The sequence below is a fragment of the Hemibagrus wyckioides genome, linkage group LG25, assembly GCF_019097595.1.
Source record: "Hemibagrus wyckioides isolate EC202008001 linkage group LG25, SWU_Hwy_1.0, whole genome shotgun sequence".
Taxonomy (NCBI): domain Eukaryota; kingdom Metazoa; phylum Chordata; class Actinopteri; order Siluriformes; family Bagridae; genus Hemibagrus; species Hemibagrus wyckioides.
Window position 1 is genome coordinate 11,041,764 of NC_080734.1, and position 15,454 is coordinate 11,057,217.

Consider the following 15,454-nt stretch of genomic DNA (forward strand, 5'->3'; position numbering starts at 1 on the left):
CCAGAAACACATAGAGATATTACAACATCTCATAGAAAAGGTTATGGGGCTCAACCTTTGTCAAGCTATTGTCTAATAACCAATAAACATGTCTCCTGCTGTCCCACTTCTTAAATTACAGTGTTGCTCTGCTCTTATGACCCAGTCCTGTCATTGTGCTTGCCTTACACAGTCAGGTCCTGCCTCTCCATTGTAAACTGAGCCACAGTGTAGCTGGTCTTAATAAGGAACTGAGCCTTTAGGCGCCCACATATGTCCCTGAAAACAGCTCCACAGCTTCCACTCTTCCAGCTGCTAATAAAGTCATTTCCAGCTCTGGTGATGGACACAGTCTGACCTCTGTCCTGAGTAGGGGGTCTGACAGCTGGATTGAGAAAAGTGAGGGACTTTCAGCAAAAAACAAATCCTCTCACACACACAGCCTCTCATTCCCTCCCCAGGAGTTTGTCACTGGCTGTGAAACAGTTCACTTTATCAGGCAAATAACTACAGTGGAAAACACAGGGTGCCTCTGCTGCTGCCACTGCTGTTGCTGAAGTCATTAATTACTCCAGGCCAAAGTCGGATGCTCAGAGTGGAGACTGTGTGCCGCTGAAAGACCCTTCAAGCAAAATGAGGTCATGGTAAGGAGCTGGTCAATATCCAATGGCACTCATGATGAGGCAATGGCATCCCGACCTAATCAAGGTGTGCAGGAGCTGTGAACTCAAACACAAACACAACACTATGCATGGATGAGTAGAGCGAGGTGATGGGTGGGTTTCAGGTGATGGGTGGTGGTAGAAAAGCCAATGGATGGGTCCTCTGTACATTGTCTGGCTGTCAGCAGTGGCCTCAGTCTAACTTTTGACCCCAAGGGTTCATTTGTCTGCACTAAGAAAAACATGTAGGGGGTGGGGACTCATGGTGGTCCACTGTCAGCTTCTCTGTAATGGATAGCAGAGCAATGCTGTCTGGTGCCCTATTGCTGAGGGTCTGTAATCAGACTTCCTCAGATGAGAGGACGTTCAGGCCTTATTGGTCTAGTGTCAAAGCTCAGTACACCCTCAGGCTTAAAATCACTGAAAAATTAGTCCATAGTTAGCCACCATGGACAAGTCAAGCATTGTGAGAGACTGTAGTTAGCTGCTGGAGATTTTGTTTTTTTCAATCACTGCCACAGTGAGGTCATAAGGCCCTTCTGTATTTCATATAATTCAGTTAAGGGGTTTAGTGGACATAGTGTCAAACCAGCTTGAGTATTTTTCAGGCCTTTACCACCCAGGTCCAGAGGTTAAAGAAGAGGCACAGAGGACAGCTGGGCAGATAGGCATCTCCTGTCAACTCAACCATGAAAATTCAATCTGGATTTAAAAAGATGTATTGATTGAAAGTAATGAAATTGGAATGGGAATGATGTGGGTGCAGACAGTGCAAAGTCTCAGCAGGTAGGACATGTGGGCAGCCTGCTGGGACCCTGCATTACAGCACCTCCTGCATTTCTGGAGGAGCCTCTGAGCAGACGAATTTGACAGACCTTTTTCGTTCCAGTAGACATAAACAGATCACATGGTACTGTATACCATGCTGGATGAAGAGGCCTAGTTGAATTTTCTTTTGAATGCAGTGATATATAGATGTGTTGACAGATTAAATAACACTGAACAGACTTTGGTCTGCCATCAATTAAAGACTTTGGTAGTTGGAAGAAGTTAAAATTCTTAAAAGCTGATTTTTTTTCTCATTAACTGAATTTCAAGCGGCTTGGCTGTATTGCCACTATGAATATAAAGTTGAGCTATAAAACTACTATTTACAAAAACAAAACAATGGGCAGAATATTTCTTGATTTTGATCAGCAATGTTACTTTAGCAATGGAAAGACTTTAAAATGCTCTCTCTCTCTCTCTCTCTCTCTCTCATAAAAATACTCCCTGCCACCTTATTCCCCAGAGCAGGGGAGTGTTTTAACAAACATTCCCAGTTCTGAGAACATTGGACATATGCCTTTCATTATAATATATGGGAATAATATCCCACACTAATATCCTACATTCTGGGGGGCTTTAATTACATTACCTCCCCTTTAATGAGACATTAGATTTAGCAGATGGAGTCTGTGCTACTGTAGGGATTGTGTTAGAACTGGAGGTGGCATTTATTTTCTCTAGTGCACATAATGCTGGCAGAACATGAGACCAAGTACAATTCCCAGTCACGTAGGAAATACTGTATGGCTTAAACTGATCCACTTAAAAATGATGGATGTGAGGTGATTGGATCTTACTTATTAGATCTTGGCATATACATTTTCTGTTATGTCATTTAACACATAGATGCTTTCAGTACTTTGACTCAAATGCGCCATGGCTGATATACAGATGTTCAGATCAATGGGATATTGTTTATTGGTTAGTCTAAAGCAGAATTCTTGTATAGAAATTGTATAGAATTGCTCTTGCATACGTGATGTTGCACCTTGATAACTTCCATGTTGCTAATTAAGATTGGCCATAAAGCTTTTCCCTAGGGCCACTCACACTTGTGACATAAATGAAAACTCCAAACTATAAAGCAATATCTTACTTTCTACACTCTGAATTTATAACCTAGACAAAATCTGCAGTCTGTCCAGCTTCCATAAACCTCGCCCAAGTGGGATTGTTCCTGAGCAGCAGCACTCATGGGGCCTCCCAGAAAGCCTGTTTGTGCTTGGGGGTTGGGCAATAGACAGGGGGTAATGTGATATTGGACATGCAGGGATTTATGAGGGAGGAGGAAAAGAGCAAAAGAGGATGAAGTGAAGAGGTGAAATGTTAGATTACTCTGGCAGATGTGTGTAGATTTCCAAATAGGTTTACGTTTACCTTTTTGCATTATTTCTAATAATATATATTAACTCTAAATAACAATATAACATGTAATAAATAAATATATAATGTGTAGATCTACTATACATACTGATATAGTCAAACAGTAGGTTTGGAACTGTATTAGGCCCAGCAGCTGTGTTTGTACAGATAAGGACCTGTATACACATGAAGGAATTATATAGTTTGTGCTTCAGTATATTTATCCAAGATCAGTGTTAAAGGTTGTCAAAAATGTTGGTAAATTCCTTGTTAAAAATGCATAGATATGCTAGGAGGCTAACTGACCATCTCTACTTATAGAACCCAAAAACATTTCAATTAACATTTATGTTTTTTTTGTACTTAGTGTAATATTTGTGTATTGTACAAGACAGTGGTGAGACCGGCCATGCTGTATGGTTTAGAGACAGTGTCACTGAGGAAGAGACAGGAGTCAGAGCTGGAGGTAGCAGAGCTGAAGATGTTCAGGTTCTCTTTGGGAGTGACACGGTTGGACAGGATTAGGAACGAGTACATCAGAGGGACGGCTCATGTTGGATGTTTGGGGGACAAAGTTAGGGAGGACAGATTAAGATGGTTTGGACATGTTCAGAGGCGGGAGAGTGAGTATATTGTTAGGAGAGTGTTGGACATGGAGCTGCCAGGCAGGAGGCAAAGAGGATTCACTGTGGTGACCCCTGAAGGGAAAAGCCAAAAGAAGAAGAAGAAGAAGTGTGATATTTGTGTATGTTTTGTTTTTCCCCTTTCCCTGAACCAGTTCACAGTCCTTTTGAACTATATTCATTATTTATGTTAAACAAGCCAATAGCCAGAGCACAGGGAACTATAGCAATATATGCATACTCCATATAATATAGTTCCAGGCAACTGTAAGTATCAGCCAAGGCAAAAATGTATATAAGACAAACAGAAATGTCAGTGCAGTAATTGTGAGTGAATATATTAATCTACCATCAGACCAAACTGTTATTTTATATTGCACTGCTCATACTACACATTTTCTGGTGTATGATGTTAGACAGATTGACAAAAATACTGGATATGAACATGTCATAACATGCCTCAACATGTTCAGTAGCATGTCTGCTCCTGAATAAATAAAGCAGGGCTTTCAGAGGAGCATGAATAGAGCACTTCATGAAGCTTGGCCACTCTGAGCATAGAATGCACATTATGTGGATTATGCTGACATCTGGTGGGCATCACAGCCACTGAAGCCATCATTCAGAGGGGCATAGCAAAATCGCATACAATTTAGCAGTTACTGGTTACAGATTGGTCACTGTGGCCTCATTTGATCTGGATATGAGCTTGGTCAGTGCTTTTCAAAGTGGGGTCTTGGAACCCCTGGGTTCTGTGAAACACATTCAGGAGGTTCATGATTTTAATTTCAATTATTTATTATTATTATTTATTTGTGGGGGAAATCACAACCATTTATTACAAAAAGTGATTATAGTTATTATTAGGTTTGTATACTGTAGCCTGTTTGGCCTGGCACCTGAATTGCGAGAGCAAGTAGTCTCTGGAATTCCAGTGGAAAGTCGTACCATTTGTATGATAATTAATGAAACAAATCTGTGGCGGAACATGAAATTTACTTTACAGTAAAGGGGTCCCTGGCTACAAATTGTTTGAGATGTGATCTAAAGGCCTTTATTCTGTATTATTATACACTGTTTGCTTTACACTTTTCCTTGAATTGTGAATTTCTTAAAATGCCATACACATTAAATGGTCAATTCAGTGAATGAAATGAATACTAAAGAATATTGTTTATAAGAAATACAGTATATACAATATACACATGCACATTTTCTGAATGGGTTTCCTTCTGAGTCTGGTTCCTCTTAAAGTGTCTTCTTCATGTCACACCATGTACTTCACCATGCTCCCTGGAATCCTTTAATTTAGCATGGCTCGACTGATCCCACCATGTTAAAGGTTGACAAAAATGTTAACAAATTCCCTGTTAAAAATGCATAGATATGTTCTCAGGCTAAATAACCATCCATACATTGATTTTATTTAATTCAGATTTAGATGTAGAATTTAGATAGCTAAGCCACCGCTTTGGCTGTGTTTTTTGTACTTAGTGTAATATTTGTGCATGTTTTGTTTTTCCCCATTCCCTGAACCAGTTCATAGTCCGCTTAGACTATATTCATAATTTAGGTTAAACAAGCCAATAACCAGAGCATACAGAACTGTAGTCATATATATATATACACTCCATATAATGTCTTCATTCATATCACACCCTGTACTGTACCATGCTCCCTATAATCCTATAATCCTCCAGCACTGCTCAACTGATCCCACCATCTATTAGGTTCAAGAAAGACATGCATCAGGACTCTTCTCTATTTTGGCACCTAGGTAATGGAATGAACTTCCCCCTAGATGTCCAAACCGCTGAGTCGCTGGCTGTCCTCAAACGACGTCTAAGGTTCTACCTCTTCCTGAAGTACTAAAACTAGCACTTTCATTGTGTGCTTTAATAGTGCTCTTTTCCTAAATATATCACCTCCCAACAGAGTTTAGGTTTTAGGCTGATGCTATTCTTACCTAGTGAACCAGTATCAGGATGTATTCATTAATAAATACTTCACAGCACTGCTGTAAGTCACTCTGGATAAGTTCATTTGCAAAATGGCATATATGTAAATGTAATGTAAATCCTGAATTATTTCCTTGTCGCTGTGGCACTCATCACAACCGAGAGTGATGTAGGTAAAAAATCTTTAAAGCTGCTTTGTGACAATATCTGTTGTTAAAAGCACTATAGAAGTAAAAGAGAATTAAATTATTTACAATTGTATTGTTTATCGCTGATAATGAAAGTTTAGTTTTTTACGCACAACTCAGCACCATTTAACAGCCTGACAAGGCCACAGTATATTTGCTTGATATTTTGCATTTGTCCACCAGAGGTCGCTAAAACTCACAAAATCTCTAAGTAAAATTGATATTTTTGTCCAGCAGACGTCGCTAGAAAACATCTTCTCTCTGGTGTGACCTGAGGTGTAGTCTAATGGTTTCAATCTTTAAGAGTCACATCGACTGGACCGGTCAGATTTAATTTGCACTACACAAGGAGTTCAGTGTTTTCAAGTTATAAAGACTGTTTCTCTTGCTGGGTTTTCTCATAGTGAGAAGTGTAATGTGACAGGATATAGTGGATAAACCTGGAGAGACAATGTGCTGTGATTCCTAATACACTGCATCTTCATCTGAAGGTAAGTAGTGATGAAGAGGTTGCTCACTTTCTCAACTTTCCTGCGAAATTTAGTTTACTGTATTTTAACAAGCGAAAGGACAAAGTAGTGAATAATAATAAGAGTTGTTGAAAGCTGTTGCATGCTTAGTAATGTATTTATTTTTAATTTAATAAATCAATATATTAAAATGCATACTAAAACTATTAAACTATTAAAAAGTAGTATTTCTTTCTTTGTCTGTAATCTTTCTCTTGTACTTTAATGATTGAAGCCAAAACACGACAGGTGATTATGGTAAATATTTTAAAATTTGTGTTTTTCATTTCATTGTCCAAATGAGGCTTAACTTTTAGTCTTTTGTTGATATTAGCATTAAAATGTTTATTCGGCTGTGAAGTCACTTTTAGAGAGTGTGTCCTATTCTGTTGTTATTCTTTCCTTATGGCTACAGTAGTTAATGCAAACTGGCTACAAATATACACTGTATTTTGCTGTATAACTATATAATTGCAATATAGCAACAGATAACAACAAAGCCAACACGTTTTTTTATGATATGATAGATGCTTCTCTTCTTATCTGTGTAGTTAACATGATATAATATTATTTAAAATGTCAGATTTCTACATTTCACCTGTGTAGAAACACAATTCTGCATAAAGGCTGAATGTTGATAGAATAGAATGTTGCTAAAAAAAAAACAAAAAAGCTTTCTGAATGGCAAATCTAGTCCATTGTTATGGCCTATTCAGACCTTCACTTATCAGTGATGTTTGGTGTATAAAACCAGAGGAGGATTTGAGATGCAGCATGTTAGCAATGAACTGGAATAGAGCGTGGACCAGTGCTTGAGGACTGGATCTGGATTTGAGAAGAGCCATTCTTTGTATTGTCAGTAACATTTTTGTGTTATGTGTGTCATTCTGCATGTGGTTATGTTATATATTTGCATTAGCCTGTCAGGCTTTACTTTTTTGATAGTGTCCAGTCTGTGGGTCAGTAATGCCCTAAGCCACAATTCCCCAGAGGAGCGTTAGAGTTCAAGAATGCTGTTAATATTAGAGCTGGCTTGCCCTCAGTGTCCCTTTCTGGGACTCCTTGCGTCTGGAACACACTGTGCTTTCCAAGCTGCAGTTCTGCAGGGTGTTTTCTCAAACATTAAATTTTCATTAACTTTTCAGTATGAATAAATGATGCAGAGTTATTAAGGTTTTATTCAGGATAGATTCCAGTGTCGGTTACTGAAAGGAATTGTGTCCACTGTCAAGTTTATTTTAACCATTGAAAATTGTACAAAGGTGAATTGAAATCCGTTTTGCATATGCTTGTTAATTACAACAAATACAAGCTGGTCAAAAAGGATCACATATTCAGAGTAAAACAAGCCACATTCATTTCCCTCTTGCCTTACGTTTTGTGGCCATTTTTCTTATTTTTATTTAATTTGCCTCTTTTCTTTCAAGTGTCTTGCAAAATCTGATACCAGCTACAAATCCTGTAATCCCAGCCCTGCATAATAAATAATAATGGTTTCTCTTTTCAGGTAGTTTGAGTTCATAATCACACACATTCCCTTTTGATATTTGGCAACATGCGCCAGCTAACAATTTGTTTGATGCATTATTTAACATTACGTGCGTTGATTAGCATGCAAAATGTATTAGTTGTAATGGCCTCCCTTGTGCCTCCACTGTGGAGTCAACATAGCTGTCAGTGTGCTACTCCGAAACAATGCTGCAGAAATGCTGGGTCTCATCAACGTGTTTCCTTAGGCAGAACTTACTTCCCGTGGAAGCGGACATGCTATTGGACTGAAAGTGTGTAAACCTTTTAATAATGAATTCATCTTCAGGCATTTTTCTGTCGTGGGCAGAGTATTATTAAAGCTGAAAAATGAAAAAATGAAATATTCAGTATTGATGTTCCTGAGGTGCTGTGACAATCTAGCAATAATATTTCACAGTCATACTCCAAACTTCATCATGTTCCAACTTTAGACATGAAAGAAGTCAACACAGTGACAGACAAAAGGCAATCAGGGTTAAGAGAGATGGAGAGAGCGGGACACTGAGGAAATTCAGTGCATCACTTAAGAGAAAATAGACTCAGGTGTGATGGAATTTTACCTTTTTTTCCCTTGTTGCACTGGTTTTCCATTTATTTCTTTTGTAATTTGGTAGGAAGTTAGTAAATAATGGCCATATGATTTATCCTCACTGTAGAAGTTGTATTGTTAAAATGAATATCACTGCAGCACCAGACTGAGTTCTTGTATAAAGTTTTTTTACCTAATACTCAGTACCTGTGACAGTCTGATTGATTTTCATTCATCTTCAGTAACCTAGCCTTATCCAGGGACAGGGTGGATCTGGAGCCATTCCCAGTAACTGGGTGCAAGGTGGGAAAGTTCACACCGGATGGAACGGCAGTCCTTCACAGAGCACAATTCACACCTATGGTTAATTAGTGCTGCCAGTTTGCTCATTGGCATGTTTTAAGACAGTGGATGAGACCCAAAGGAAACCCACATGACCACAGGGAATTCATGGGAAACCCATCCAGGCCTTAATGCAGGATTGATCCAGGGACCCTGAATCTGTTTGATGGCATGGCTTCCCACTGCACCAATTTGTCACCCCAACATTAATGTTCACAATAAAATCCCCTTAAAGATCATGAATCCAAATATTTACTGTAACCCAAGCTGTATATTTCTGGGTTAAAAATATATAATCAGTAAATCTTTTACTTTTAGTTTTTGTGCACATCATTGAATTCTCTCTCTCTCACTGTGTTTTAACATGGCACAGGCAGCCATGAGATTAATCCATAGCACATGACAAAGCACAACCCATGTGTTGAAACATTCTTCCATATTTAGCTTCATAGTCATATATATGTCATATATATGTACATGTAACATAGACATACATATCAAATATGGTAAAAATCATATACATATATGTCTTATAAGTGTGTTTTTGACAAATAAATATCATCTATTTACTGCCAATATTTTAGTCCTCCCTCTCTCTCTCTCTCTCTCTCTCTCTGGCACAAAGTTTTATGTTGTTTATCCTGATCCAGGCTTATAGGACAGATGGACTTGCTGGCACCTAGTGAAGGGCAGGTGATGTAATGGATGCATGATGCACTGCCAGAAAAACACTTATGTGAAACAAGAAAGCTTGGGTTAATGCCATATTGTATAAAAATCATAGTGAGTATTTTCAGGATTAGGACAATTACAAATCAGTACAACAACTGGGGATAAAATAGCTTGACGTGGGCATAGCTTATTCCATAGCTGATTAAAAATTGTGAATAGTGAAACACAAATAATTGAGGGTTTCATGTATAAATACTACTAGCAGTATCTGGTTTCTCAGTTATGTAAGGTGATAAAGGATTAGATAACTCATATAATCCTGAGATTTGTGGTTTAAATGCTTTATGATATTCTTTTTCATTATTGTGTTTGATTAGGAGTGTATGAACATTTTATAAATACCACATTTTTGATGTGGAAATGATTTACAAATTATTTCATTTTAAGGCCCAAACTTTGTGCAACTTTAAACATCTGGGCATTTATTTAGCTTCTGAAATCACCTGTAATGAGATGGGCTGTAAATTGAGATGAAGATCTAACACATTGGATACAGAGGTTTGACTAATTTGGAAAAAATCTAGATAGCATATAAATAGATCTTACTGGTGTCTGGCCCTGGTTGTATTCTCATCCCCGTTTTCAGTGCTCCAGATCCCCTTTATCCTTAATCATAATAATAATATGATTACTGAAGTTGAAGGAATGAATCATTATGAATGTACTATATTGTAAGCCTTGAATGCAGGACTCATCATGCAGCATGCATCGTTTTTTAATTTCATTTTTAAAAGCTTCATCACCAGTTAACACACCCACTGGCATTACTTCAGCCCAGTGTTTTCAATCAGTTTACAAGAAATGAGTTTGTATACAGTCAGTCAATAATAGAGTGAGGAGATAAGCATTCAGACACTTTCATTTTTGCTATTTACAGCATTTCCAGTGCAGACTATGTCCTCTTCACATTTACACACATAAAGTCTTTTTACTTTGTACTTGGAAAAAAGTAAGCATTCGTAAGCATAAAGATATGTGATATATCTCTCTTTTTGATATCAGATCACTTTAACTGTAGAAGGCTTTCAGCGTCACTTCATGGTAAAGTGACTCACACTATAAAGCTTTATTTAACCTGGGTGGTGCTATAAAATTTGATTCTTTAGGACTTTTAAATATTGTAGTGCTTTGGTTTGCATCATACTCTCCAGATGCTATCTCTATAGCAATCTCTGATTTAGACAGACAGTGGTGGTCTTTTGTAGGTGAATTGAGAGCACACTCTCACTGCTTGCATAATGTGAGTGTGCAGTCTGCGCAGTCTGTTCTCTGCACACCATCTGTGTCCACCTCCACTTGACCCTGTGGATCAAACGGACCAACACAGCACCATTTTAGCTTGATGTACGAACACTGAGGGACATTAGAACTGGAGGCATCATGTAATTTGTGAGTATGTAAAGCTTTAATATTTCAGATGACCATTTTTTTTGCTGGTGTTTTGATTTTGTTCTCCTCTAAAATGTATATTTGTGGTTCACTGGTTTCTTGCAGCTTTGTAAGAGCCCAGAAAGGGATTATTGAATTGAATTTGTACATATTAACACTTCTGGCAGAGAGGGAAAGCAAAAAGTATTGCACTTAAAGCTCTGAGGAATGAAGAAACGTAGAAAGTGCTGATATATAACATTTTAAAAGCAATATTCAGAACTATCCTTGAAATCCAGGGGACTAAATGAATCAGGGCAGATTGTAATCTACAGTGGAATTTGTGGAGGCACAGCAATGAGACATTGATAGCTCAGATATGTACTTCTAGTGAGTCAGCTCAGAGATATAACACTGCACATTTTACAGCCTTCTTTTATTCTTGTGTTGGCTATAACCACTTGACCAATTGACAGTGGCTTCAAGATTGATATCATGATCAAATTTCGAAGATGCTAAATAGAGCCTGCTAGTTTCCTTGTTTTGGGCTGACTTCATTTTTCTGGGTTGGAAAGTAGTTCTGCCTCCAGCTAAGGTAAAGATCCTCAGGCCTGCCTCTGTTTTATGTAGGTTTATGTAGTTTTGACTGATGAAATATTGTCAGATTGGCATCCAGGGTATCCCCCACCCTATGATTGTGGGTTTCAGGAAAAGCCAGCAGTGGAACAGTACTCCAGTTCCCTGTGGAAAAAGTGAGCAACTTCAGGTACATATATCTGAGGACCTGACCTCATAACATCCAAACTTAGGTGAAAAATTCAAGACAGTGACTGTACCATCTGAGACTACTGAGGAAATTCAGGATCTCCCCAATGCTCCTGAGAACCTTTTATACTAGTATTATAAGAAAAAAAAAAATCTCAGTGTGGTACGGAAACTGCACTATCCAGGACCTGCAGAGAGTGGTGTGCCTAACTGAGTGCATCTCCTGGTCTGCATCACATCTACACCAGACGAATCAGTTCCAGAGCTAGGAACATCATCAAGGATTCAACCCTCTCCTGTTTAGCTTATTGCAATCTGGCAGGCGCTTCGGCAGTCTGATGATTAGAACCGAGAGTCTAAGGAAGAGCTTCTTCACTCAGGCCATTAGATTCATTCAACACTGATATTTCCATCTCATAAATTTCTTAGGATACCATAAAAACTCATGTCACACACTGCACTTAACTGTTAATATAGCACTTTCTGTTCTGTAATATTTCCACATTTTGTACCATTACTACATTTAACATTATGGCATATCATGCTACTACCCATAACATGTAAACATATTGCAAATACGTAGTTCTTTCTTAATATTCTCTACAATGTATAACTTTCTGTCACATGTAGCAAATATAGCGAATAGAGAAATTCTCTTTTTATATCATTTGGGTTTTTCCTGGATCCTGTTGAAATGAAGTATATAAGAATAGAATGAGTGATTGTCTGTGTGCCTCAGATCCCCAGATGCAGGAACCATGAGCAGCCCTCACTCCAGTGCCAGTAAGGATAGGGATACGGCGACCCCGCCGGCCTGTAAGCTGTGCCTCGAATATGTTCCCCTGAAACACATGACCACCATCTCACAATGCCAGTGCGTCTTCTGCAACCTGGTGAGAAGCTCCATTATGCATGCTTCAAGTTAGCCTAAAATGGAGCTGTAGCAAAGCATAAATCACATAAATCACCAGGTTTTCACTACACCCTCTTCTAATTAAAATGATTGTCTTGAGTAAATAATAATCCTTTGTCAGGAAGTGTCTCAGTAGTAGTCACTCATGGATGGAAATATGTTGCAGTGTCTGAAACAGTACATTGAGCTCCTGATCAAAGAAGGCTTGCAAACAGGAATCAGCTGTCCAGATTCAGCTTGTCCCAAACAGGGGCAATTACTTGAGAATGAGGTAAAGAAAGATTGATGTGTATTTTAATAATTACACATACTCTTACATAATAAGTAGTGTATATGATTAATAAATTTATTCCTGCAGGTTGACTATTAAGCAGGTTAAAATGAATGTTTCTCTTTCTTTCAAGATCGAATCTTTGGTGGCTGTAGATGTGATGAAGAGGTACAAAAGGCTGCAGTTTGAGCGAGGTAAACTCTTCTGTATACAATCATTTATAGTAAAACAGCTGACTGGAGGTATAACTGCTGGCAGGAGGTGGAAAAGGGTAGATTTCAGTGGTTTGTCTGAATTATTTAATTTTAATGAGTGGGGATGAGAGATTTTATTTTTTTGTATTTACAGTATTTACAAATATTCATGGGAGAAGAATGGTAAACCCAGCAGGCTTGGACTATGTGTAACACCCCTTAAAATGTTGATTATTTTAGCCATTTTCTGTAAATGACTATGTGTTTTCTATAGGAAATCTTCAAGAAAGGATCAGAATAACATAAAATGCACAAAAGAAATTGTGCATTTTTAGCAGTTACTCATATCACTAGTGTATGCCCCTGCACAATTATGAATAATATTATTGTATAGACTATTATAGTATACAACCTGGAAGTCATGACTTCATGGACCTTGCTTTGCACACAGGGGCATTGTCATGCTGGAACATGATTGTGCCACTTAGTTCCAATGAAGCCAAACTGTAAGGCTACAGCAGAGGTGTCCAATCTTATCCATAAAGGGCCAGTGTGGGTTCAGGTTTTCATTCCAAGCAAGTAGGAGCCACACCTGATTCCATCTGTTTAATCAGGTGGAATCAGGCTTCTGCTTGGTTAGAATGAAAACCCACAACCACACCGGCCCTTTGCGGATAAGACTGGACACCCCTGGGCTACAGCATACATAGGCATCCCTGATAGATTTTGTTTGCTTCCAACTTTCTAGTAACAGTTTGGGGAATAACCATATATGGGTGTGATGGTCAAATGTCCAAAAATGGCCATGTATACACTCAGTCTAACCAGAGTGTATTGGAGATTAAATTAAATAATGAATAAGTTGTTTCATGGCAAAGTGTGTATCCTTTCCTCATTATTTCACATCCAAAGATATGCTCATGATCTGAAGCATACCACCCTGACCTTATGATAAGAGTGTGTATAGCTGCCAGTGGACTCAGTTCTCTTGTATTTGTTGTGCACAATGTATAATATGACTGCTGTCAAAATCAGCAGGATGAAGTGTAAAGGTCTACATTATCATCCCAGATTCAGGCAAAAATTCTTCAAAACCCACTGGATAGCATTTCACAGTCCAGATGGACCACCTGCAGCATATATCAAAAACAACTCAAGACTTTTAAAAGCAAAGAAGTGGAATGTTCTGCAATGGCCAAGTCTGATTCCTGTTGAGCATGCATTTCACTTACTGAAGGCAAAAGACCCAAAACTAGCAGGAAATAAAGACTGCAGTAAAGGATTTGCAGAGAATAACTTGGGAAGAAACCCAGCATCTGTTGATGTCTCTGGGTTCCAGACTTCAGGCATGTTGTTGACTGCTTAGGATTAACAACCAAGTATTCAGAATGACAGTTTAATTTATGACTATGTTAGAGCCCATACATTTTCTGCACTGCTTATCCTTATACAGGGTTGAGAGGAACCTGGAGCCTTTCCTAGGGGACTTGGGGTAGAAGGCAGGAGAGCCATCACATGGCACAATCACCCACTATGGACAATTTAGAGATGCCAGATAGAGAAGCCTATAACACATGTGCTTGGACAGAGGAAGGAAACCAGAACACCCCAGAGAAAAACCCTTGAGGCACAGGGAGGAAATGCAAGCTCTCAGGGCACAGATGGGACACAGGAATCAAACCCCCAGCCCCAGAGGTGCAAGGCAAATATGCACTTAACCGCTGTGACCCCCATGTTAGGGCCCCTACTTATTTAATTTTAGACAGCTAAATTAACAATAGATGTGTACCTGAGGCTAAATATAGAATGTCTGAATTTCATCATATGAAGGGTTTTCCCAGGCCACCCCTGGAGCATCTATTTGTGCATTCATATTCTCTTCACTTTTTCCAGCTTGACTCATATATAATTCACCTTATAGCCACAGCATTTCTAGTTGATTATGATGTTTTGTTTTGTCAAACCCTTGTCTAAATATCATCTGCAGCAGACTCTAGCATATGCGTGATTATTTTAAAGCCAATTATATAGCCAATAGAGGAAACTGCACACTGAGTAATGCCACTGTGTAATAACAGTATTTATGTTTTGTTTGTATATTCCTGAGCTTAAATAAATAAATGCTATAAATAAAATGAATAAATTATTGATTTGAATATTACTTGCATTTGTATATATAGTATAGGCAGTATTTAGGTGGTAATAGTTTGGGTAGGAAAAATACAGATGTGATGTGAGAAACAATTTAAACACAATGGCTGGTAAACGATGAAGCTCATTTCACACACTGCCTGCATTTGTATTGCTGTAAGCTTCTTTAACAGCTGTTGCTTTTGAATTCATTTATACAAAGTTCAAACACAGGGTCTGTCATGCCACAGAATTTGCCAATGTTCCTCACTGCTTGTCATGCAGAGGTGCTGCTGGACCCCTGCCGGACCTGGTGCCCGTCCTCTTCCTGCCAGGCAGTGTGCCAGCTGCAGGAGGCAGAGTTACCCATGCCCCAGCTGGTACAGTGCCCTCTCTGCAGCCTGCGTTTCTGCTCAGCCTGCCACGCTGACTGGCACACAGGGCAAACATGCCAGGGGTCCCTCCCTATTGTCACCCCCCATCCTGTAAAGAATAGGTAAACTCTTCAGCATGAAAAGTCCACACTTGTTTGGATACAGATAGTAAACTAAGATAAGAAACTGAAACATGC

General features: G+C 38.8%; 1 protein-coding gene across 4 annotated transcripts in view; it reads left to right on the forward strand.

Annotated features, from left to right (window-relative positions):
* Window positions 1-15,454, forward strand: part of rnf144ab (ring finger protein 144ab) — an 82,014-nt gene that overhangs the window by 57,696 nt on the left and 8,864 nt on the right. Inside the window, exons 1-5 of one of the 4 annotated variants that reach the window (XM_058379706.1) lie at window positions 5,881-6,091; window positions 12,115-12,268; window positions 12,455-12,559; window positions 12,693-12,753; window positions 15,169-15,379. In XM_058379706.1, the coding sequence (XP_058235689.1) occupies window positions 12,134-12,268; window positions 12,455-12,559; window positions 12,693-12,753; window positions 15,169-15,379 (512 nt within the window). In that variant the 5' untranslated portion in view covers window positions 5,881-6,091; window positions 12,115-12,133. Of the gene's footprint in view, window positions 1-5,880; window positions 6,092-6,154; window positions 10,636-12,114; window positions 12,269-12,454; window positions 12,560-12,692; window positions 12,754-15,168; window positions 15,380-15,454 lie in introns of those variants that run through there. The other 3 variants (XM_058379708.1, XM_058379707.1, XM_058379709.1) reach the window with 3 other exon arrangements.